Source organism: Elephas maximus, chromosome 8, assembly GCF_024166365.1.
Source record: "Elephas maximus indicus isolate mEleMax1 chromosome 8, mEleMax1 primary haplotype, whole genome shotgun sequence".
NCBI lineage: Eukaryota > Metazoa > Chordata > Mammalia > Proboscidea > Elephantidae > Elephas > Elephas maximus.
In genome coordinates, this window is record NC_064826.1 from 133249827 (window position 1) to 133273073 (window position 23247).

At 42.2% G+C, this 23247-nt stretch overlaps 1 protein-coding gene across 10 annotated transcripts in view; it reads right to left on the minus strand.

Moving 5' to 3' along the window:
- Window positions 1-14114: 14114 nt before the first annotated feature.
- Window positions 14115-23247, minus strand: part of RET (ret proto-oncogene) — a 67337-nt gene continuing 58204 nt past the window's right edge. For 5 of the 10 annotated variants that reach the window (XM_049894678.1, XM_049894671.1, XM_049894669.1 and 2 more), the window contains 3 exons: window positions 22573-22672; window positions 17602-17749; window positions 14115-16294 (listed from right to left, as the gene is read on the minus strand). In XM_049894678.1, coding sequence (XP_049750635.1) covers window positions 16137-16294; window positions 17602-17749; window positions 22573-22672 — 406 coding nt within the window. In that variant the 3' untranslated portion in view covers window positions 14115-16136. Of the gene's footprint in view, window positions 17750-22572; window positions 22673-23247 lie in introns of all 10 variants that reach the window. The other 5 variants (XM_049894675.1, XM_049894670.1, XM_049894677.1 and 2 more) reach the window with 4 other exon arrangements.

Here is a 23247-nt window from a genome sequence, read left to right on the forward strand (position 1 = left end):
CTGAGAGAGCTGAGCAAGCTGCTACACTGGCTATGAGCTGGGCCAGTCAACGGAAGAGAGGCTGACAACAGGGAGGCTGAAAGCAGAGAGGCTTGCACACTAAGAGGGGGCGTGCATAGAGTCAAGAGAGGGCCTTCCTGCTTGCACAGTTGAGAGGGGATCTTCTTGTTTGCACAGCCAAGAAGTTGGCCTTCCCACTTGCATGGCCGAGAAGGGCCTGCTTGCATGGCTGAGAGCAGCTGAGAAACTGGAAGCTGTCCTTAATTGAAGAAGGGTGGGATGTGCTTTCCACCTTGGGGGAGCCTTCCAAAACGTCATCTGTGTGCTTCTTGATCCCGATCTCCAGTTGTTCCTGTTACTTCCAAGTTGATCCTGGTCCCAAGCTGTAGCCTGTTACATCCCTAATAAACCACATAGCCGTGAATATGATCTGTGAGCTCTGTGTGGCCGTTGCAATGAATTATTGAATTAGGCAGATGAGAGTGTCACGGGGGGAACAATTAGTGTCAGGACTGGTGAAAAAGTTGGAGAGTGGAGGCATCTCTGACCTCTACTTCATAGGAACCAGCTTTGTACTAATCCTGGGGGAACATCATATTACAGCATCCAATATATGGTGCTGTTTCCCCCATAGCCAGGATTCTAGGTACAGGAATCAAGGAGTGAAATGGAAGGGCCGTCACTCACTATTGGCCCTAATAATTCACTAGCAAAATTTTTCCTTCCCGTCCTGTGACCTTATGCTCTGCTGATCTAGAGGTCTTAGTTTCAAAAAGAGGAATACTCCCAACAGGAGATACAACACTGATTCCATTGAACTGGAAGTTAAGACTGCTACTTTGGGCTCCTCATGCCTGTGAATCAACAGGCAAAGAAAGGAGTTACTATACTGGCTGGGGTGACTGATTCTAATTACCAATATTGGACTGCTCTACACAATGGAGGTACTGAAGGGTACGTCTGGAATCCAAGAGATCCCTTAGTACTACCATGCCCTGTGATTAGAGTCAGTGGAGAACTACAACAACCCAATTATAATGGGAGAACTTTCTTGAACACCAACTGAAAGGACAACCCTGGCTATAAGAATCAGCACTGTGCTGGTTCCTATGAGGCAGAGGTCAGGTATACTCCTATTCTTTGACTTCTCTACCATTTCTGACATCAGCTGTTCTTCCCACAGAACTCTTTCTCTATTGGGTTCAATAATTCATTGGAACAGTCACAAAGAACTCATGGAAACATTAGAACTACAATAACAACTTTTAATAACAGACAATGATATAAACGATATAAACAGAAATGGAGATATACAAAGGACAAGGTTTGGGAGGGGTCCCAACATGAAGCCTCAATGTCTAAAAGGAGATCTGCTGTAACAGAAATACCACAAGTGGATGGCTTTAATAAACAGGAATTTATTTTTTCAGTTTAGGAGGCTAGAAGTGTGAATTCAAGGCACCATCTCTAGGGAAAGGCTTTCTCTCTCTGTTGGCTCTGGGGGAAGGTCCTTGTCATCAGTCTTGGTTTAGGAGCTTCTCAGAAAAGGGAACCTGGGTCCAAAGGACATGCTCCGATCCTGGCTCTACTTGCTGGGTGATAATGAGGTCCTTCTCTTCCCTTTTCACCTCTCCTTTTATATCTCAAAAGAGATTGACTCAAAATACAACCTAATCCTATAGATTGCATCCTGACTCATTAATATAACTGCCTCTAATTCTGCCTTATGAACGTCATACAGGTTAGGATTTACAACACATAGGATAATCACATCATATCACAAAATGGTGGACAACCACACAATACTGGGAATCATGGCCTAGGCAAGTTGACACATATTTTGGGGGGACACAATTCAATCTATAACACTGCCTTACATCTCATAGGGAACCTGCTTATCCTTCCCAAAAACCAATGTTCATTCTCACCCATCTGGAAACTTTCAAACAGGAAAGTCAGTGATATCACTTGGCAGGCTTGGCTATTGGTCACTCCTCTCAGCTCTCGGCCAGGGTTCAGTCTTCACACTCTGCTGCTACTGTCTGGGTCTGCTTGTTGTCTCCACTTCTTCTGGTACCACCACAGCCACTCCCTCCATTGCCACTGCAGGCTTATTTGGTCTGGGAGGGTCATAGCACAGGGCCTCATGTCCAAATGACGTGTCCTCTCCTGGCTCTTGTTGATCAGGAAATCCTATCTGGGTCTCTGTGTTCTAGGGTTTTTAATCAATTGCTTCTTGGGCCACCAACCAATCCCAGTAAAGATCAACTACTGGATGAGGCTTTGGAACCAGGTCCAAAAGGCCAATTTTTTTTTTTAAGATATTCCATACCATGCACCAATTCAGGCAGGACTACTAATGGCACAGTACCTTCAGGAATGATGGTTTGGGTCACCTCACCAGGCAAAGAACCACAGCCAGCTGAGGTGCTTGCTGAGGGCAAGGGGAATTTGGAATTGGTAATGGAATTACCAATAGCTATAACCATGTAATCTGTTGAAAAAATGAGGACTGTAATTATTATTATTTTTCCTTATTTTGTTTTTAATGTTTGTGTGTATATTTGTTTTCTTCCCTATCCCATCCCCTTATTATATAAGATGTACTAGCTTTACATCATAGTATTTAAGTATGTTAAATTTACATCATAGTATTTAAGTTACAGGATATCAAGGAGAAGAGTAAACATCACCTAAGGACTTTGCATCCTCTTCTGGGGAAAGGGTTAGTGCATTATCAGTTGTATGCTGGGTACTTACATCATGTTAAGTGGAAGCATGATTTTGTAATTCTCTTCATTTGCACATTAAGTATGATTTAAGGAAATATGTATGGGTACCAAGTTAACAAGGGTTGAATTGTAATGGTTAATTTTAATGTGTCAACTTGGCTAGGCTATGGAGCCCAGTTGTTTGTCAAACACTAGTCTAGATGTTGCTGTGAAGGTATTCTGTAGATGTGATTAACACAATTAGTTGACTCTAAGTAAAGGAGACTGTTGTTACTATGTGCCATCAAGTCAATTCCAATTCACAGTGAACCTACAGGAGAGTAGAACTACCCCATGGGGCTTCCTAAGCTGCAATCTCTATGGGAGTAGATCACCGTCTTTTATATATATATATATATATATATATACACACATATATAATTTTTATTGTGCTTTAAGTGAAAGTTTACAAATCAAATCAGTCTCTCACACAAAAACCCATATACACCTTGCTACACACTCCCAATTACTCTCCCCCTAAGGAGACAGCCCGCTCTCTCCCTCCACTCTCTTTTCATGTCCATTTTGCCAGCTTCTAACCCCCTCCACCCTCTCATCTCCCCTCCAGGCAGGAGATCCCAAAATAGTCTCAAGTGTCCACCTGATCCAGGAAGCTCACTCCTCACCAGCATCCCTCTCCAACCCATTGTCCAGTCCAATCCATGTCTGAAGAGTTGGCTTCAGGAATGTTTCCTGTCCTGGGCCAATAGAAGGTCTGGGGGCCATGACCACCAGGGTCCTTCTAGTCTCAGACCATTAAGTCTGGTCTTATGAGAATTTGGGGTCTGCATCCCACTGCTCTCCTGCTCCCTCAGGGGTTCTCTGTTGTGTTCCCTGTCAGGGCAGTCATCGGTTGTAGCTAGGCACCATCTAGTTCTTCTGGTCTCAGGATGATGTAGTCTCTGGTTCATGTGGCCCTTTCTGTCTCTTGGGCTTGTAATCGCCTTGTGTCCTTGGTGTTCTTCATTCTCCTTTGATCCAGGTGGGTTGAGACCAATTTATGCATCTAGATGGCTGCTTGCTAGCGTTTAAGACCCCAGACACCACTCTTCAAAGTGGGATGGAGAATGTTTTCTTAATAGATTTTATTATGCCAATTGACTTAGATGTCCCCTGAAACCATGGTCACCAGACCCCTGCCCCTGCTACGCTGGCCTTCGAAGCATTCAGCTTATTCAGGAAACTTCTTTGCTTTTGATTTAATCCAATTGTGCTGACCTCCCCTGTATTGTGTGCTGTCTTTCCCTTCACCTAAAGTTGTTCTTATCTACTAACTAATTAGTGAATGCCCCTCTCCCACCCTCCCTCCCTCCCCCCTCACGTAACCACAAAAGAATGTTTTCTTCTCAATTTAAACTATTTCTCAAGTTCTTATAATAGTGGTCTTATACAATATTTGTCCTTTTGCAACTGACTCATTTCACCCAGCATAATGCCTTCCAGGTTCCTCAATGTTATGAAATGTTTCACAGATTCCTCACTGTTCTTCATTGATGCATAATATTCCATTGTGTGCATATACCATAATTTATCCATTCATCCGTTGATGGGCACCTTGGTTGCATCCATCTTCTTGCTATTGTAAACAGCGCTGCAGTAAGTATAGATGTGCATATGTTTGTGTAGAGGCTCTTATTTCTCTAGGATATATTCCAAGGAGTGGGATTGCTGGATCGTATGATAGTTCTATTTCTAGCTTTTTTAACGGAGGGCCAAATTGATTTCCAAAGTGGTTGTACCATTTTCCATTCCCACCAGCAGTATATAAGTGTTCTAATCTCTCCATAGCCTCGCCAACATTCATTATTTTGTGTTTTTTGGATTTATGCCAGCCTTGTTAGCGTGAGATGGAATCTCATTGTAGTTTTCATCTGCATTTCTCTAATGGCTAATGATTGTGAACACTTCCTCATGTATCTGCTAGCTACCTGAATGTCTTCTTTAGTGAAGTGTCTATTCATATCTTTTGCCCATTTTTTAATTGGGTTATTTGTCTTTTTGCAGTTGAGTTTTTGCAGTATCATTTAGATTTTAGAGATCAGGAGCTGATCAGAAATGTCATAGCTAAAAAATTTTCCCAGTCTGTAGGTAGTCTTTTTACTCTTTTGGTGAAGTCTTTGGATGAGCATAGGTGTTTGATTTTTAGGAGCTCCCAGTTATCTAGTTTTTCTTCTACACTCTTCATAATGTTTTGTATACTGTTTATGCCATGTATTAGGGCTCCTAACATTGTCCCTATTTTTTCTTCCATGGTCTTTATTGTTTTAGATTTTATATTTAGGTCTTTGATCCATTTTGAGCTCCTTTTTGTGCATGGAGTGAGGTATGGGTCTTGTTTCATGTTTTTGCAGATGGATATCCAGTTATGCCAGCACCATTTATTAAAAAGACTGTCTTTTCCCCATTTAACTGTTTTGGAGCCTCTGTCAAATATCAACTCACCTAGTCTTTTATCCAACAGAGCAGCTGGTAGGTTTCAACCACCACTGAGCTTTCAGTTAGCAGCTAAATGTTTTCTCTTAATAATGTAGATAGGCCTCATACACATTATCTTGATAATGTGGAAGGCCTTAAGAGAAAAACCTGAGGTTTCTGGGAGAAGAAGGAATTCTGCTTCAAGACTGTAACATAGAAATGCTGCCTGAGTAGCCAGCCTGCCACCCTGCCCTACAGATTTCATACTGAAGACTGTAAGAGCTAACATAATAACCAAAATATATATAAAACTTTGACAACTAAACAACAAAAAGACAACCCAATCATAAAAGAAAGAAAAAACAACAAATGTTGGTAATGATGTGGGAAAACTGGAACTCTTACCCATTGCTGGTGGGAATGCAAATTGGCACAGCTTTTGTGGAAAACAGGGTAGCAGGTCCTCAAAAAACTAAAAACAGTATTACCATAAAAAATTACCATATGAGCCAGCAATTCCACACCTAGGTATATACCCAAAAGACTTGAAAGTAGAGACTCAAACAGAGACTTGTGCACCAATGTTCATTGAAACGCTATTCACAATAGCCAAAATGTAGAAACAACCTAACACCCATCAACAGGTGAATGGATAAATAAAATGTGGTACAATGGAATATGACTTGCCATTAGGAGAAACGAAGTCCTGGTACATGCTACAATATGGATAGATCTGGAAGACATTATGCTGAGTGAAATAAATTAATCATAAAAGGACAAATATTGTATGACCTCATTTATATAAACAAACAAGGAAAGACAAACACAGAGAGAACAAAGTTTATTAGTGGTTACCAGGGGTGGGAGGGAGGGGGGGAAAGAGGGAGTTAATGGTGATGGACATATCACATTGATTAAGGGTACAGTTGCAAAGCCAATTATTGTAATTACTGCCCATAAGTTGCACACCTATAAAAGTTAACTGGCAAAAGTTGTGCTATATATTTAATGTAATGATAAAACAGTAACTGTTGAAGCTGATTATGTATAACCAAAAACCTCATGGGATTTGTTGTCTTGGTTTGGAAGTTTAAGGTCATAGTTTCATGGGCCATACCAGTTAACTGGCCTAGTAACATGTTTAGTGCCTCTGTTCTACCTCCTAGTTCGATGCATAGTGCCTGGGATCATAAGAGATGGCAAGTGGCCATCCAAGGCACAACGATTGGTCTCTATGTGCCTGGAACAACAGAGGAAGGAAAGTCATCAATAGGAGGAGAATGTGGGATCTGAAGCTAACTGCCTCCATGAACAGCTGCCTCCTTTGCCATGAGGCCAGAAGAACTGGATGGTGCCCAGCTACTGTTACTGAATATTTTGATCAAAGAGTCTACAGAAGAATCCTGATCAAAGGGGGGAAAATGCAGTACAGAATTTAAAAATTCTCATGGACTCTAGACTTTTTGGAACCATGGAAGGTAGAAGAACCCTTGAAACTACTGCCCTCAGAATTTAAACCTTAAACCAAAAATATCCCTGAAATCATCCTAAAACTGAACGGTCTCTCCTAACAGACTAAAGACTATCCAAATGAATCCTAGGCCCCTCACAAAATGACAAGCGAGAGCATTTATAGATTTAACACAGACAATGGAGGCCAAATTTTTCTGAGATTGAGACATCTCTTTATGAAATGACTGTCTTCAGCAAGAGACCCTCTCCTCTGTGACTCCAAACATGAGCAGGCCTTCTGTAACCTGAAAAAGGATCTTCAGTGGCTTCCTTACTTAGGTATCTCTAGCTACAGAAAGCCTTTTTGTCTACTTGTGCAGGAGCTATCTGGACAAGCCCTTGGACTTTTAACTCAACTTGGCAGGAACCATCCAAGACCCGTTGCTTACTAGCGCCTGCTCTTGACCCAGGTGCAAAGGCTTATTCCGTTTTTCTTAGATCAACAGCTGCCACTGCAAAAACTTGTCAGTGCTTCTGCTAAACTAGTTGTAGTCTTTCTGCTTGGGCTCGTGGATCCTCACGTGATACAGACGTTACTACTATCATGGGTTGAATTATGTCCCCCCAAAAATGTGTGTATTAACTTGGTTAGGCCATGATTCCCAGTATTGTGTGGTTGCCCTCCGTTTTGTGATTCTAATTTTATGTTAAAAAGATTAGGGTGGGATTGTAACATCACCCTTACTCAGGTCAGGCCCCTGATCCAATGTAAAGGGAATTTCCCTGGGGTGTGGCCTGCACCACCTTTTATCTCTTAAGAGAGAAAAGGAAAGGGAAGCAAGCAGTGAGGGACCTCATACCACCAAGAAGCAGCACCAGGAGCAAAGCATGTCCTTTGAGCCCAGGGTCCCTGTACCTGAGAAACTTCTCGACCAGGAGAAGATTAAGGACAAGGATCTTCCTCCAGAGCTGACAGAGAGAGAAAGGCTTCCCCTGGAGCTGACACCCTGAATCTGGACTTTCAGCCTACTTTACTATGAGGAAATAAATTCTTCTTTGTTAAAGCCCTCCATTTGTGGTATTTCTGTTATAGCAGCACTAGGTAACTAAAACAACTACTGAGAACATATAGCACTTTTTAGCAGCCAATTAACCTCTTAAAAGATTTCATTAACTCTCTCTCTCACGTTACTATTCACTGTTGCAACGCCCTGAAACCTGCCACTCTCCTGCCCAGAAGGGCAACCTCATCATTGTCTTACCTCAGTTAGGGCAATTTCGGTACCTTGCTCAGATTCATTAGTGACTCCTATTGAGAACCCTGACCTAATATTATTTGTTTATGGATCATACCTCAAAACTGAAAATTATCAAGCAGAATATGGTATTCCTAATCTAAGCTCTCCTTTAGCATATATTCCTCTACCTGAGGTAAAAACCAGCTCAGATGGCAGAACATATTTAATAAACCAAAACCCACTGCCGTCGAGTAGATTCCAAACTCCATAACCTCACAGGATTCCCAGAGCTGTAAATATCTATGGAAGCAGACTGCCACATCTTTCTCCTGCAGAGCTGCTGGTGGTTTCAAACCACTGACCTTCTGGTTAAAAACCAAAAAACCAAACCCGTTGCCATTAAGTGGATTCCGACTCAGAGGTTAGAGCTTGTTAATTAGCCAAAGACCAGAAAGTAAACATATATACTGACATGAGGTATGTTCCTGAAGTAGTAGATGACTTTGGAATGCTTCGAGAACAATGACGGTTTCTCATCTCTACTGGAACTCCTACCAGAATGGACAGCAAGTTAACAAACTTTTAGATGTACTCTTACCTCCTAAATAGATGGGTATTTAAAGATTGAGGCCCAAGCAAAAAGAGAGAATACGGAAACTAAAGGAGATGCTCTGGCAGATCATTGTGTCAGACAAGCAGCCTTAACCAAGGTCATGATCCTAACTAAACCCTCTAAGGATAAATCTCTGGAAATATTCAAAGAGACCTTTATAAAGTGTCATTTAGTCCCTGATTCTGTACAGGAAGAATGGAAAAAATCTGGTTATATCCTTCATTCACAAGAAAGCTACTTATTGGCACCAGACGATCTCAAATGGGTATTAGCTAAATTTCTCCATGAAGCTACTGATAAAGTACAAATTTATTATTTTTTTAAGTCAACATTAGAGAGGAAACTTTAAAAAGACAGATGAAATTATTTTTAAGTAATGTGTCACCTGTCAACAACACGATCTTGGAAAAACCGTAAAGGTAGGATGTGGCTAGGAACCAAAGCTTCAAGGCCCTTTAAACACCTTCAGATAGATGTTATCCATCTTCCACCCTCCATGAGATTTGAATATGTTTTAGTTATCATATGCCTGTTTTCAGGGAAACCATGGTGGTGTAGTGGTTAAGTGCTACGGCTGCTAACCAAAGGGTGGACACTTCGAATCCACCAGGTGCTCCTAGGAAACTCTATGGGGCAGTTCTACTCTGTCCTATATAGAGGCACTGAGTCAGAATCAACTCGATGGCACTGGGTTATTCCTGTCTTCAGGATGGTCGAAGCCCATCCCCTTACTGAAAAGACATCCCTTATAGTAACTGAAAAGCTTTGTTTTATATTTCCAACTTGGGGCATCTCAACTTTTTTATCAAGTGATTGAGGCACACATTTTGTGGGAACTATTATAAAAGAACTCTCTCAGACATTACCCCTTACTGAAAAAACTTAGCACCCACAGTCTTATGGAAAGGTTGGAAGGACCAATGGCATCCTTAAATGAGCTAAACTTTCAGAAGTCCTTGAACTCCTTGGCCAAAGGTACTTCCATTACCTCTTATGTTCTACTCTCTCGAGGTTATCCTCCTATGAGTTGGTAACTAGAAGGCCCATATATTTAGAGATTTCATCAGCCTGGGAAACCAAACCACGACTTCTGCAGAATGGTCAGGAAGTCATTGAAAAGTGATCAGTGATCAGGGACTGCCAGCTTCCGTATTTTTTTTGCCCCAGCTTCCAACTCAGGACCAAACCAGAGAAAGCCAAATATATCCTCCAAACCAATCACATAGGATGCCCTACTTCTAGTTAACCCACCTCCAGCTTCCCCAGGCTAAAAGCCTCCAATCAGGGCATAACTGAAGCCTTCCTATTTTTTGCTATAAACTTTTCCCACTCACCGCACCTGCCTTTGAGTCTCTTTCAAAAACAAATGGTACCTGATTCCCTTGCTACAGGAAGCTCTGAATAAATAGCTCCTGCTTGTGTTTATTTGAGTCATAAAAAAATTAAATTAACTACTGAAACTAATAGAAGAGTTTGGAAGAGTCTCAGGATATAAAATAAACATACAAAAATCACTTGGATTCCTCTACATCAACAAAAAGAACACCGAAGAGGAAATAACCAAATCAATACCATTCACAGTAGCCCCCAAGAAGATAAAATACTTAGGAATAAATCTTACCAAGGATGTAAAAGACCTATACAAAGAAAACTATAAAACTCTGCTACAAGAAATTCAAAAGGACACGCTTAAATGGAAAAACATACCCTGCTCATGGATAGGAAGACTCAACATTGTAAAAATGTCTATTCTACCAAAAGCCATTTATACATACAACGCACTTCCAATCCAAATACCAATGTCATACTTTAAGGGAATAGAGAAACAAATCACTAATTTCATATGGAAAGGAAAGAACCCCCGGATAAGCAAAACATTACTGAAAAAGAAGAAGAAAGTGGGAGGCCTCACCCTACCTGATTTCAGAACCTATTATATAGCTACAGTAGTCAAAACAGCCTGGTACTGGTACAACAACAGGCACATAGACCAATGGAACAGAATTGAGAATCCAGATATAAATCCATCCACGTATGAGCAGCTGATATTTGACAAAGGACCAGTGTCAGTCAATTGGGGAAATAATAGTCTTTTTAACAAATGGTGCTGGCATACCTGGATATCCATTTGCAAAAGAATGAAACAGGACCCATACCTCACACCATGCACAAAAACTAACTCCAAGTGGATCAAAGACCTAAACATAAAGACTAAAACGATAAAAATCTTGGAAGAAAAAATAGGATCTACCCTAGGAGCCCTAATACAGGGCATAAACAGAATACAAAACATTACCAAAAATGATGAAGAGAAACCCGATAACTGGGAGCTCCTAAAAATCAAACACCTATGCTCATCTAAAGACTTCACCAAAAGAGTAAAAAGACCACCTACAGACTGGGAAAGAATATTCAGCTATGACATCTCAGACCAGCGCCTGATCTCTAAAATCTACATGATTCTGTCAAAACTCAACCACAAAAAGACAAACAACCCAATCAAGAAGTGGGCAAAGGATATGAACACACATTTCACTAAGGAAGATATTCAGGCAGCCAACAGATACATGAGAAAATGCTCTCGATCATTAGTCATTAGAGAAATGCAAATTAAAACTACGATGAGATTCCATCTGACACCAACTAGACTGGCATTAATTCAAAAAACACAAAATAATAAATGTTGGAGAGGCTGCGGAGAGACTGGAACTCTCATACACTGCTGGTGGGATTGTAAAATGGTACAACCACTTTGGAAATCCATCTGGCGTTATCTTAAACAGTTAGAAATAGAACTACCATACAACCCAGAAATCCCACTCCTCGGAATATACCCTAAAAATACAAGACCCTTCACACAAACAGATATATGCACACCCATGTTTATTGCAGCTCTGTTTACAATAGCAAAAAGCTGGAAGCAACCAAGATGTCCATCAACGGACGAATGGGTAAATAAATTGTGGTATATTCACACAATGGAATACTACGCATCGATAAAGAACAGTGACGAATCTCTGAAACATTTCATAACATGGAGGAATCTGGAAGGCATTATGCTGAGCGAAATGAGTCAGTTGCAAAAGGACAAATATTGTATAAGACCACTATTATAAGATCTTGAGAAATAGAAAAAACGGAAAAGAACACATACTTTTGTGGTTACAAAGGGGGGAGGGAGGGAGGGAGGGAGGGAGAGGGCTTTTTATTGATCAATCTGTAGATGGGAACTGCTTTGGGTGAAGGGAAAGACAACACTCAAAACAAGGAAGGTCAGCCTAATTGGACAGGATTAAAAGTAAAGAGGTTTCCGAGATAAAATGAAAGCTTCAAAGGATAGCGAAGCAGGGGCTGGGGTCTGGGGAACTTGGTTTGAGAGGACTTCTAAATCAATGGGCAAAACAATTCTATTATGAAAACACTCTGCATCCCACTTTGAATTGTGGCACCTGGGGTCCTAAATGCCAACAAGCAGCCATCTAAAATACATTAATTGGTCTCAACCCACCGGGAGCAAAGACAAAGGAAGAACACCAAGGTCACACGACAACTAAGAACCCAAGAGACAGAAAGGGCCACTTGAACCAGAGACCTACAATATCCTGAGACCAGAAGAACAAGTTGGTGCCCGGCCACAATCGATGTCTGCCCTGTCAGGGAACACAACAGACAACTCCTGAGGGAGCGGGAGACCAATGGGATGCAGACCCCAAATTCTCATTAAAAGACCACACCTAATGGTATGATTGCGACGAGAGGAATCCCAGAGACAATGCTCCCCAGAACTTCTGATGGCACAGGACAGGAACCATCCCCGAAGACAAATCATCAGGCATGAAAAGGACTGGTCAGTGGGGGGGAGAGAGATACTGATGAAGAGTGAGCTAATTAAATCAGGTGGACACGGGAGAGTGTGTTGGCAACTCTTGACTGGAGGGGGGATGGGAAGATAGAGAGAGAGGGAAGAAGGTAAAATTGGCACGAAACGAGAGACTGTAAGGGCTGACTCAATAGGGGGAGAGCAAGTGGGAGAAGGGAGTAAGATGTATGTAAACCTACATGTGACAGACTGATTGGAATGGTAAATGTTCACTTGAAGCTTAATAAAAATTTAAAAAAAAAAAAAAAAAATTAAATTAAAAAAAATTTTTGATTTTTTATTTTCATTTCATTGCCACTATGGTAAAGATTATAAATAATTGTTTGGACACCACTTAAAAGTAATTTTCTACCATAGCACTTCTTTTACTTCTTCCAATAGCTATTGTGTGAGAGAATAGAATCTTTCCATCCTCTGTGTCTTTTCTATTCTTGCAAGTCACTTCCTATCTTCTCACTTTTCCTTTCTAGATACTGATGAAGCCCTCCAACCCCTCAGTGAGTTTCTTTACCCTGGATGCTGAGCAATCTGAGAGCTTCGGCTTCTCAGGCCCTGTGACCACAGAGTCTCCAGAAAAATTTTCAAGCTCTTTAACTTTTTCAAAATCAAGGCACAGAGCATGGAGCAAGTCTTCTGCCCTGGGTTAAAGGGGACACTCCCAAGGACACAGCTGTGGATGGACGGGCACCAAGGGGGCTCCCTGCAGGCCTTGGCGAAAGTCCTTGCCTTAGTCAGTAAAAGGTAACCTTATATTCTTCCTCTGGACTGGACACTTCCTAGCCCATAGAGACACTCTGCTCTACAGGGGAAATGACAAGTGTAGAAAAGGACAAGTGTAGAAAAGGACAGGAATATGGATGAGAAAGAAAAGCAGTCAAAAATTATTCATTTGCCCTGTTACTGTTCACAAAAGTAGCATGGGTTTCTACACATATGGAGGTGAAGCCTGGAGGAAATATCTGACCCTAGAAATTCCATTTATTTCCTGAAGTCTGGTCAGAAAGAGAAAGCGGATGGCAGACCCAGCACCGCAGGCCAGGAGGTGAGGCACTGCAGGCCCCTGGCGGCCAGCAGCAGAGCGTTGGTGTACGTGAACACACGCTGTGTGCACACCCTCGAGATGACACAGGCCCTCAGGTAGGCAATGCACAAGGCCATCCCCAATCAGCTTATGTTGTTAAAAGCTCACGTTCACTACTGACCCACCTGCTCCTTCTCAAGGTATCAGAAGACCTCTCAGAATTCCCACGCAACCCAACAGGAAGACATGACACATCTGCACTTAGTATTTTAAGCTTCACAGGGGTTCAGGGCAAATTTTTTCTTCTGTCTTCTAATGGAACTTCACTCATGACTACACATTTTACGTTCTCTCCTCCACAACTCTCCAACTCCATCTTCAAGAAATAAACAGCAAGCAAATTACTAGAGAACTGTGAACACCTGAACTCAACATGGGCGGTTGCTCTAGTCTAGGGAAGGGGGACTTGAAGGAAGGAATCCCTTGAATGACAGGATTAACTGAGTTTTTAATAGTTGCTATAAGTGTGCATACTCACATACTTTTTTTTAAAAAACAAGTCAGTAATATCATCAAGAGCCTTCTAGCCCTTCCATCACGATTAATTCCCCAGTGGTTACCATGATAGATTCTCTTGTTATATTTTAATCTTTGTATTGAAACTTCAAAATCTGAAATCTGATGTTTCCAACTAGGAAGTTAAGAAGAGAAAGTAAGTTTACACATTTCATGATACATGATTTTATTTACATAATTGAAATTGTTCTCTTAGTCACCTTGATTACAAAAACAAATTACCTTCCACAGATAGGTTTTACAACTTTTAATAAATGAAACATTGCTACTAATTACTCAGTAATATTTAGTACTTCTATAACTTCTGCATATATGCCTATGAAAAGTCTGCCTGATAGGACTGATACATATGGGTATGTTTACAACTTAGAAATAGATAACTAGATTATTAGTCGAGGGCTAACTCCCCATTACTGGGTCAGCGGTAAAGACATGGGGTTTCCACCTCACTAAGAACAAACCTGCTGCAGCAATTCACACTCACTTAGTAGGCATTTCAAATAATTTCAGAGAGTTTATCATTATTTCTGCATTTAACAAGACTGTCATTAAACACATCTGAAAACCAAAAGTTTACTACAATTGTAGGTATTTGTAAAAGAACTATCACAGTGTATCTCAAAAGTGGTTGAAACTAAAGCCATGTTGCATCCCCAGTAAGTATTTTCCACCTCTCTGGCCATGTGTGCATGCACACATGAGTCTCCATCACATATTCATCCAAGTCTTCCTGCTTTTGTGAAACATCTATAAAATACAGCAATTCAGTAAAACTATTTTAAGTCCTATCACAGTGCTTTAAATTTGAAGATCAGGCAGTGTTTTGGTAACCCAACCCTTTCCTGCAGAATTACAGAAAGGAGCAGGCTGTGTGGACAAAGGCAGGGCTCCCGAGACTCCCTGAAGGCCACCCCACAAGACTGAAGTGCGTGTGACCACTAACAAACCCTGAAGAATAACAAAAAGCATGTGGTCATGGTCAGAATCTAAGAAACAAAAACCTCTGGCTATAACAGCAGTGAATTACAAACACAGGAAGAGCTAATACTACATATGCCTTTTCATACAAGCTCTCTAAGAGCCAAAACATTGTCTTTTCCACGTCAGAACTGTGATCACAGGTATAGCAATCCTTGGTCGCTGTTAATGCTACTTCTAACAACTAGCTGAACTGTCCCTTTTAAAACGCAGTTGATGAGATACAAATTACACTGAGCCCAGGCCCCACCTCCTCCTCAGTTACAGAATGTGCCACCATTTTTGGAGGCTGGCAGCCAGTGAGCGGAAACCTGATGAGGATGGGCTGCCGTCAGCGGTTCTCAGGAGGCCACTCTGCTCACACGCCCACTTCCCCCATGCCGTCCCCGGGCCAGGGTAATGGTCACTAGTGCTGAATATGCAACGATGCTGCAGTGGTCTAATCGGGACAAATGCATCTTGTGAGCCCTCTCCTCATGTCAGCCTGTCTGAATAGTAAATACGGTATCAAATCTCTCCATTGTGCTAAATCTATGAATCATTTTAAACATGATCAAAATCAAATGTCTTCCTAAGATAAGGTGACATGATTTTTAAAAAAAATCACCTTCAAGATATCAAACGTTGGGGCGAGGACTGTCCTGAGGTTCCCCTTATCCTCTCCATCCTTGGCAAGGCTTTGACACCACTATTAATACCTTGCTGGGTTCTGATTCTGAAACGAGTGCAGGACATTTTGGCCCGTTTTTTTCCTGCTGCCTTTTTGAGAGTGTGCTTCACGGTTGAATCTTGTTGCCTTGTTTGGTGGCAACCAGAAAAATCAAACAGTTCAGGTACATATTTTTAGACAAGGGACAAACCCAAACATAAGTGTGAAGTGTGTGGTCTCTACTGATAAACACATAGCAACCCTGGACTCTGCGGGGAACTGAATAAGAAAGAATAAATAAACACTTGACTTAGAACTCTTATCCAGTTTGATGTGTTTCCCAGGAGGGAAAATTACCAGCTATCATAAGTAATGCCACTTTGGAAAGCAGTTAAAACAAACTACTGAAAACGAGTTTGCCACCTTGGAAATTAACGTTGGCTTTTTTTAACCAGCTTGAATGCACAAAGAAGGAGCCGGTGGCCTCTCCATTCCTGGCATGTTGCATCCCCTTATGAGTCCATCACCTTTCACAAGGAAACGTTAACTATCAAACTTGTCCATTAATTTTGCCGCTGAGGGTGAAACCATCCAGTTAGCATATACACTATCATTTGCATATCTTGGGAACACAGTGTTAGTGCCATCGAATCTTGTGAGTGGTAGAGGACTCTCTTCAGGCCAGTTCGGGTCTGACATGCCTAAAAATGAAAACAGATAATTTGTTCTGCACTGAAGAACCAAAACTCCATTGTGCAGACAGTAAGGCCTTGGCAAAACTCCCTTTGATGTCCAAACCAAACTTCTAGTTTCTGTGCCAATGACATTAACAATTGCGCTCCAGGTTTCCAAAACACTGTTACATTTAGGGGAAATAACAAGTGCTCTCTTAGTAAAAATGTAAACTGAACAGGAACTACCAAATTTGACTTTTATGGGCTTCAAACTCTCATATCTGTTGTCTCTTCGTTGAATTATTTTCTTCTGTTTCTAAGGCAGCGTAAGGTTTCAGCACACTGCTGTACTAAGTGGGTAACAGCAACAGGAAGCTTCTGCACTATTGAAAAATCCTATAACTTAAAGGAGCCTGCTCATCTGCTGTCCATGTCTACCACGGAGAGAGGACCTTCCCAATCGAGGGCACATGCAGGCAAGCCCGCAGCATCCTTAGACAAATGCAAAATAGCACTAGACCCACAGCCAGCAAGTAATCACTGATTCAGGAGGCATGCAGAAAGGAACAGTCTCTGCTGAAAAATAAACTCCAAGATCTTAAAACAACTGATAAAAATAGGAAAAAATTCAAATATGTAATCGAAGACAAAAGGAGGAGTTTTGGCAAGAACCGTATTTACTGTCCATCTCACAGCCACAACACCACAGACTACACTCTTTAAAAAGCATTTGCTCCAGCTGTCAGCACTGATTTCACAGACGGCAATCATCATGACAGTGGGTGATTCAAAGGATGTGAAAACGGTAGCATGTGTTTGTCCTCCAGAGATCCTGCTTACCGCCCCGCAGTGGACACGAGGCCAGGCCAGGCTGCTGCTCACCTAGCACAGGGCACCATGCCCTTGGTGCAGGCCAGGTGGTTGCTTCTTTTGTAAAGAAATGCCTCCCCAAATCTGGCAAATTTATCCAAGTAGTTAAATTAGAAGTGCGTGCACTTAATAGCCACCCAGAAGTGATTCAGTCATCGTTTTTTCAATATCCCCTGAGAGTTCTGCCCTGGTCTCTTTCTCCTTGATCGTCTTAAGTTTCTGGGTGTTGTGGTATTTACACTTATTTTCACATCCTTTTTTAAAAAACGTACTTGCAAAATGCCTAAATATAAACTTGATGCAAAGTCACACATTTACAAATGAAAAAGCTTCAGAGTGGACTTTGGCTTCATTCAGACCAGAAACACTCTCAAAAAAGCATCACAGAGTATAAGGATAGTGCAGAGGGAAAACGAATCGGGTTTGGTGTTGCTAGAATCTAGTAAATGCATGTGAAATTCTACCATAGAGTTTGTTTTCAATCCATGTGGAAGGGAGGGTTCGAGGGAGGGGAGCATTATTACAGTCCACGAGGGGCGTCTCCTCTTCCGAGAGGCTGTCGTCATAGAGCAGTGCATCAGATGGGGTGGATGCAGCAAGATCCAAGTAGTCCTGTGAAGACAGGGGCGCCAGTCACTGCAGCCCTGGACCATTCTTGGAGCCGTCCCAGGGTAGGAGCCCTGCTCCCCTTCCTGCCAGGCCACCTTCCAGTGTCCCCTCAGACCACGCCCACACCAGTGAGGGCCTCCCAGCCCTGTGCCCACCACTTGCCCTGCCCCCAGTCCTTATCACTTCTCCTGCATGTCTCTATCTCTTCCACCAGAAAGGCACCTGCCCAGGCCAGGAGTGTACCCCTTCACTGGCCAAAGCAAAAAAACTAAGCTAGTCAACGCTGAGTCGATTCCAGCTCGCGGCACCCCCGTGTATATCAGAGTAGCACTGTGCTCCACAGGGTTTTCAATTGCTGATTTTTCGGAAGTAGACCACCAGGTCTTTCTTCTAAGATGCCTCTGGGTGGACTCAAACTGCCAATCTTTCAGTTAGCAGCCAACTGTGTTAACTGTGCCATCCAGGGCTCCCTTCACTGTGAGGGCCCCCAAAAAACAATGGGTATGGGGGCCTAGCCAGGCTGGCCCCATGCTCAGTGTGCCCCGTCTCTATCAACAACTGGTAACTCACTATTTAAAGAAACTCTCAGGTTCCAGGGAGCTCATTGCCTCCTACAGCTCACACTGAAACATGGCTTGGCAAGAAGTACATGGCCAGCACCCCCAGATCTGCAGGACACTTCAGCTTTCCTTGAAGGCCGTGCCATCTAGAACACCGTGGCAGGATCTAGGAAGCTTATGAAGTCAACGATGCTGGTCTTACACCTGGCGCAGTGACTGACTCTGGTGTCCAAGCACATGGATTCACATATACTACAAATCACAAGGCTCAAAATGACAGGAAACAGCTGCAAATATGCATTAATAATTGGAATGTGGAATGTAAGAAGTATGAATCTAGGAGAATTGATGTCATCAAAAATGAAATGGAACATAGGAAGATCAAATTTCTAGGCACTAATGAGCTGAAATGGACTGGTATTAGCCATTTTCAACTGGACAATCATATGGTCTACTATGCCTAGAAGGACAAACTAAAGAGGAATGGTGTTACATTCATTGTCAAAAAGAACATTTCAAGATCTGTCCTAAAGTACGGAGCCCTGGTGGTGCAGTGGTTAAGAGTTACGGCTGCTAACCAAGAGGTCGGCAGTTCAAAGCCACCAGCTGCTCTTTGTCCTATAGGGTCACTATGAGTCAGAATAAACTCAATGGTATTAGGTTTCAATGTGTAATCTTGAAATACAATGCTGTCAATAATAAGATAATATCCATATGCCTACAGGGAAGACCAGTTAATATGACTATTATTCAAATTCATGCACCAACCACTAATGCCAAAGATGAGGGAATTGAAGATTTTTACCAACTTCTGCAGTCTGGAATTGACCAAACATGCAATCAAGATGCATTAATAATTACTGGTGATTGGAATGCAAAAGTTAGAAACAAAGAAAAAGGATTGGTAGTTGGAAAATATGGCCTTGGTGATAGAAATGACGCTGGAGATCATGTGATAGAATTTTGGAAGACCAACGACTTTTTCATTGCAAATACCTTTTTCAACAACATAAATTGCAACTATACACGTGGACCTCACCAGATGGAATACACAGGAATCAAATCGACTACATCTGTGGAAAGAGATGTTGGAAAAGCTCTATATCATTAGTGAGAACAAGACCTGGAGCCGACTGAGGTACAGACCACCAATTTCTCATATGTAAGCTAAAGAAAATTAAAACAAGCCCATGAGAGCCAAAGTACGACCTTGAGTATATCCCACCTGAATTGAGAGACCATCTCAAAAATACAGTTGATGCATTAAACACTAACGACTGAAGACCAGTAGAGTTGTGGGATGACACCAAGGACATCATGCATAAAGAATGCAAAAGGTCATTAAAAAGGCAGGAAAGAAAAAAAAAAAAAAGAACAAAATGGATGTCAAAAGATACTCTGAACCTTGCTCTTAAATGTAGAGTAACTAAAGTGAATGGAAGAAATGATGAAGTAAAAGAGCTGAACAGAAGATTTCAAAGGATGGCTCCTGAAAACAAAGTACTATAATGAGATGTGCAAAGACCTTGACTTAAAAAACCAAAAGGGAAGAACACTCTTTGCATTCCTCAAGCTGAAAGAACTGAAGAAAAAATATAAGCCTTGAGTTTCAATATTGAAAGATTCTACAGACAAAATATTGAATGATACATGAAGCATCAAAAGAAGATGGAAGGAATACACAGAGTCACTGTACCAAAAAGAATTGGTCGATATTCAACCATTTCAGGAGGTAGCAGATGATTAAGAGCCAATGGTATTGAAGGAAGAAGTCCAAGCTGTACTAAAGGCATTGGTGAAAAAAAAAAAACAAGGCTCCAGGAATTAAAGGAATATCAATTAAGATGTTTCAACAAAGAGATGCAACGCTGGAAACCAAGAAATCTGGAAGACAGCCTCCTGACCAACCAACTGGAAGATTCATATGTGTCCATTCCAAAGAAAGGTGATCCAACAGAATGTGTAAATTATCAAACAATATCATTAATATCACACACAAGTAAAATTTTGAAGATAATTCAAAAATGGTTACGGCAGTACATCAACAGGGAACTACCAGAAATTCAAGCCGGATTCAGAAAAGGACATGGAATGAGGGCTATCACTGCTGATGTCAGATGGATCCTGGCTGAAAGCAGAGAATACCAGAAAGATGTTTAGCTGTGTTCTATTGACTATGCAAAGGCATTCGACTGTGTGGATCATAACAAACTATGGATAACACTGCAAAAAATGGGAATTCCAGAACACTTAATTGTGATCATGAGGAATCTATAGGTAGACCAAGAGGCAGTTGTTCAAACAGAGCAAAGGGACACTATGTGGTTTAAGATCAGGAAAGGTGTGTGGCAAGGCTGTATCCTTTCACCATACTTAATCAATCTGTATGCTGAGCAAGTAACTTGAGAAGATGGACTATATGAAGAATGCCGCATCAGGATTAGAGAAAGACTCATTAACAACCTGTGATATGCAGACGACACAACCTTGCTTGCTGAAAGTGAAGAGGACTTCAAGCACTAATGAAGATCGAATACAGCCTTCAGTATGGATTGCAAGTCAACATAAAGAAAACAAAAATCCTCACAGCTGGACTGATAAGCAAAATCATGATAAACGGAAACAACACTGAAGTTGTCAAGGATTTCATTTTACTTGGATTCATAATCAGCACCCACAGAAGCAGTAGTCAAGAAATCAAGGGACGTATTGCACTGGGCAAATCTGCTGCAAAAGACCTCTTTAAAGTGTTAAAAAGCAAACATGTCACTTTGAGGACTAAGATGCACATGTCCCAAGCCAGGGGTATTCTCACTTGCCTTATATACACGTGAAAGCTGGCAAATGAATAAGGAAGACTGAAGAAGAATTGATGCCTTTGAATTATGGTGTTGATGAAGAATACTGAATATGCCATGGACTGTCAGAAGAATGAACAAATCTGTCTTGGAAGAAGTACAGTCAGAATGCTCCTTAGAAGCGAGGATGGTGAGACTGTTGTCTCAGGTACCTCGGACATGTTATCAGGAGGGACCAGTCCCTGCAGAAGGACGTCATGCTTGAGGGTCAACAAAAAATGAAAACCCTCAACGAGATGGATTGACAAGATGAACTGCCTGCAACAATGGGCTGAAACATAGCAATGATTGTGATGATGGCTCAGAACTGGGCAATGTTTTATTCTGTTGTACGTAGGACCGCTGAGTCGGAACTGACTTGATGACACTTGAAACAACTCATATGGCCCTAGTTTAACCTACAGAGAATGGTCTTAGTGTTGTTCTGGGTGCTTCTCGTCAATGTTCCGTGAAGGCCAGATCTCAGCGTTGGCTGTTATTTTTGCTTAGGGTAACTCTGCATTCATAGGACCCATAGGTTTTGCTCAAGCAATCTACTCATGTTAAATGTCATTACAAGGCCTAGATCATGCATCGTGCTTTTTGTGTTTGAAGAAATGACAACCTTTAGTCAATATGCCAATGTTAAAATGAGGCATCTATGTAAGTATGACAAGGGCTGGTTGATCCTGTCTTGTTTACTTGTAGCCCCAGAGTCTAAGACAGGATACACAATATGGTATATGGCTGTTGCTCAAAAAATACTATTCAAAAATTTATTGACTTTCTCTCTCTACAGAAATGTGAGCTGGAGGTATACAGGCTGACTGTGGCCCCAGATACATTTTTTTTTGGCTCACACTGGGGTTTTAAAATTTTTGATGAGTTGCTAACATTAAAAACTGGGCGACTTAACATAAACATCTCTTAAAATTCAGAAGTTCTGATCTCACATTCTCATAGGCCACATGTGGCTATAGGTGCCCTTGAGAAGGGGTGCGTGCCAGTCTCCACCACTCCCTAATCACTCCCACTCCAGCCTGGCTGCTCAGGGTGTGAATTTATGATGCCTGCTTCCACTCTATTCCATCATGTTCTGTTATTGACACAGGTTCACATAGCTGTGGAATACCTTCTCTCATACATGCTTGTGGAGTGCTCTTCCCAAGGGTCAAGCTAAGAATCTTGCTTTCCTGGAATCTTGCTTTCCTGGAGTAGGGTTCAGTCCGCTGCCTGACCTTAGGGAACGGCATGCCAGCTCCCTCTGCAGGAGTGTTGGGAAGCCTCGGCACTAGCTCTGCCTGCACACTGGGAACTCCCTCTGTCCAAACCTACTGCCCCTCCCCGCCCCGGGGTGATGCTGGACTCCCTGGAGTGCCATGCTCAGCCCACAGGAGGCCAGCTCCTGGGGTTTGGCTCAGGAACTCACTCTGCTCTTAACCATCATCTTCTCCAGGTCTTTGCTTATGTCGGCAAACACCGGCCTCTTGTCTGGTTCCTGCTTCCAGCACTGCAACATCAGACTATACCTGGGGGGCAGAGCAGATGGAGAGTTATGCAATGCCCAGCTGGCCACGGCCTTGAGCCCTGGCCCCAAAGCTGCCTCTGCACTGAGCTCTGCTGAGTAGGTACCAGGCCAGGTTCTGAGGGCCGGGTCCCAGAATCCTGTAAGCTTCCTTCCCTCTAAGAGGGGGGTCTATTTTACTTCCCTTTCAAAGACACTGTCAGCAGCTGGTCAGATATATGCCCACTACTGTGGCTGAGGTAGAAATGTCAGTCCCTATAACTCTCAAAAAGGATAAACCGACAAAGGAGTTTTAGGTGTGGAAAGAAACAAAAACACAAAAAGAAAAAAATCTTTTTGCAAATCACACCTGTGTTTTACATGATTGGCACCTTCCTTGTGGGTTTCCTGGCATGGCTTACTGGGCCTCCAGGGCTGCCGTGTGGATATGCGATGGGCCATCTGGCCTCGGTCTCTGTGGTGCCACTGTGGCCCCTCACCTTCACACTACCCTGCCCAGCCCTGGCCTCCCACCTTCTGGAATGGAGGGGCCCAGGCTTCTCTGCCTTCGAGTAGCCCTTTCTAACCTCCTCTCAACCT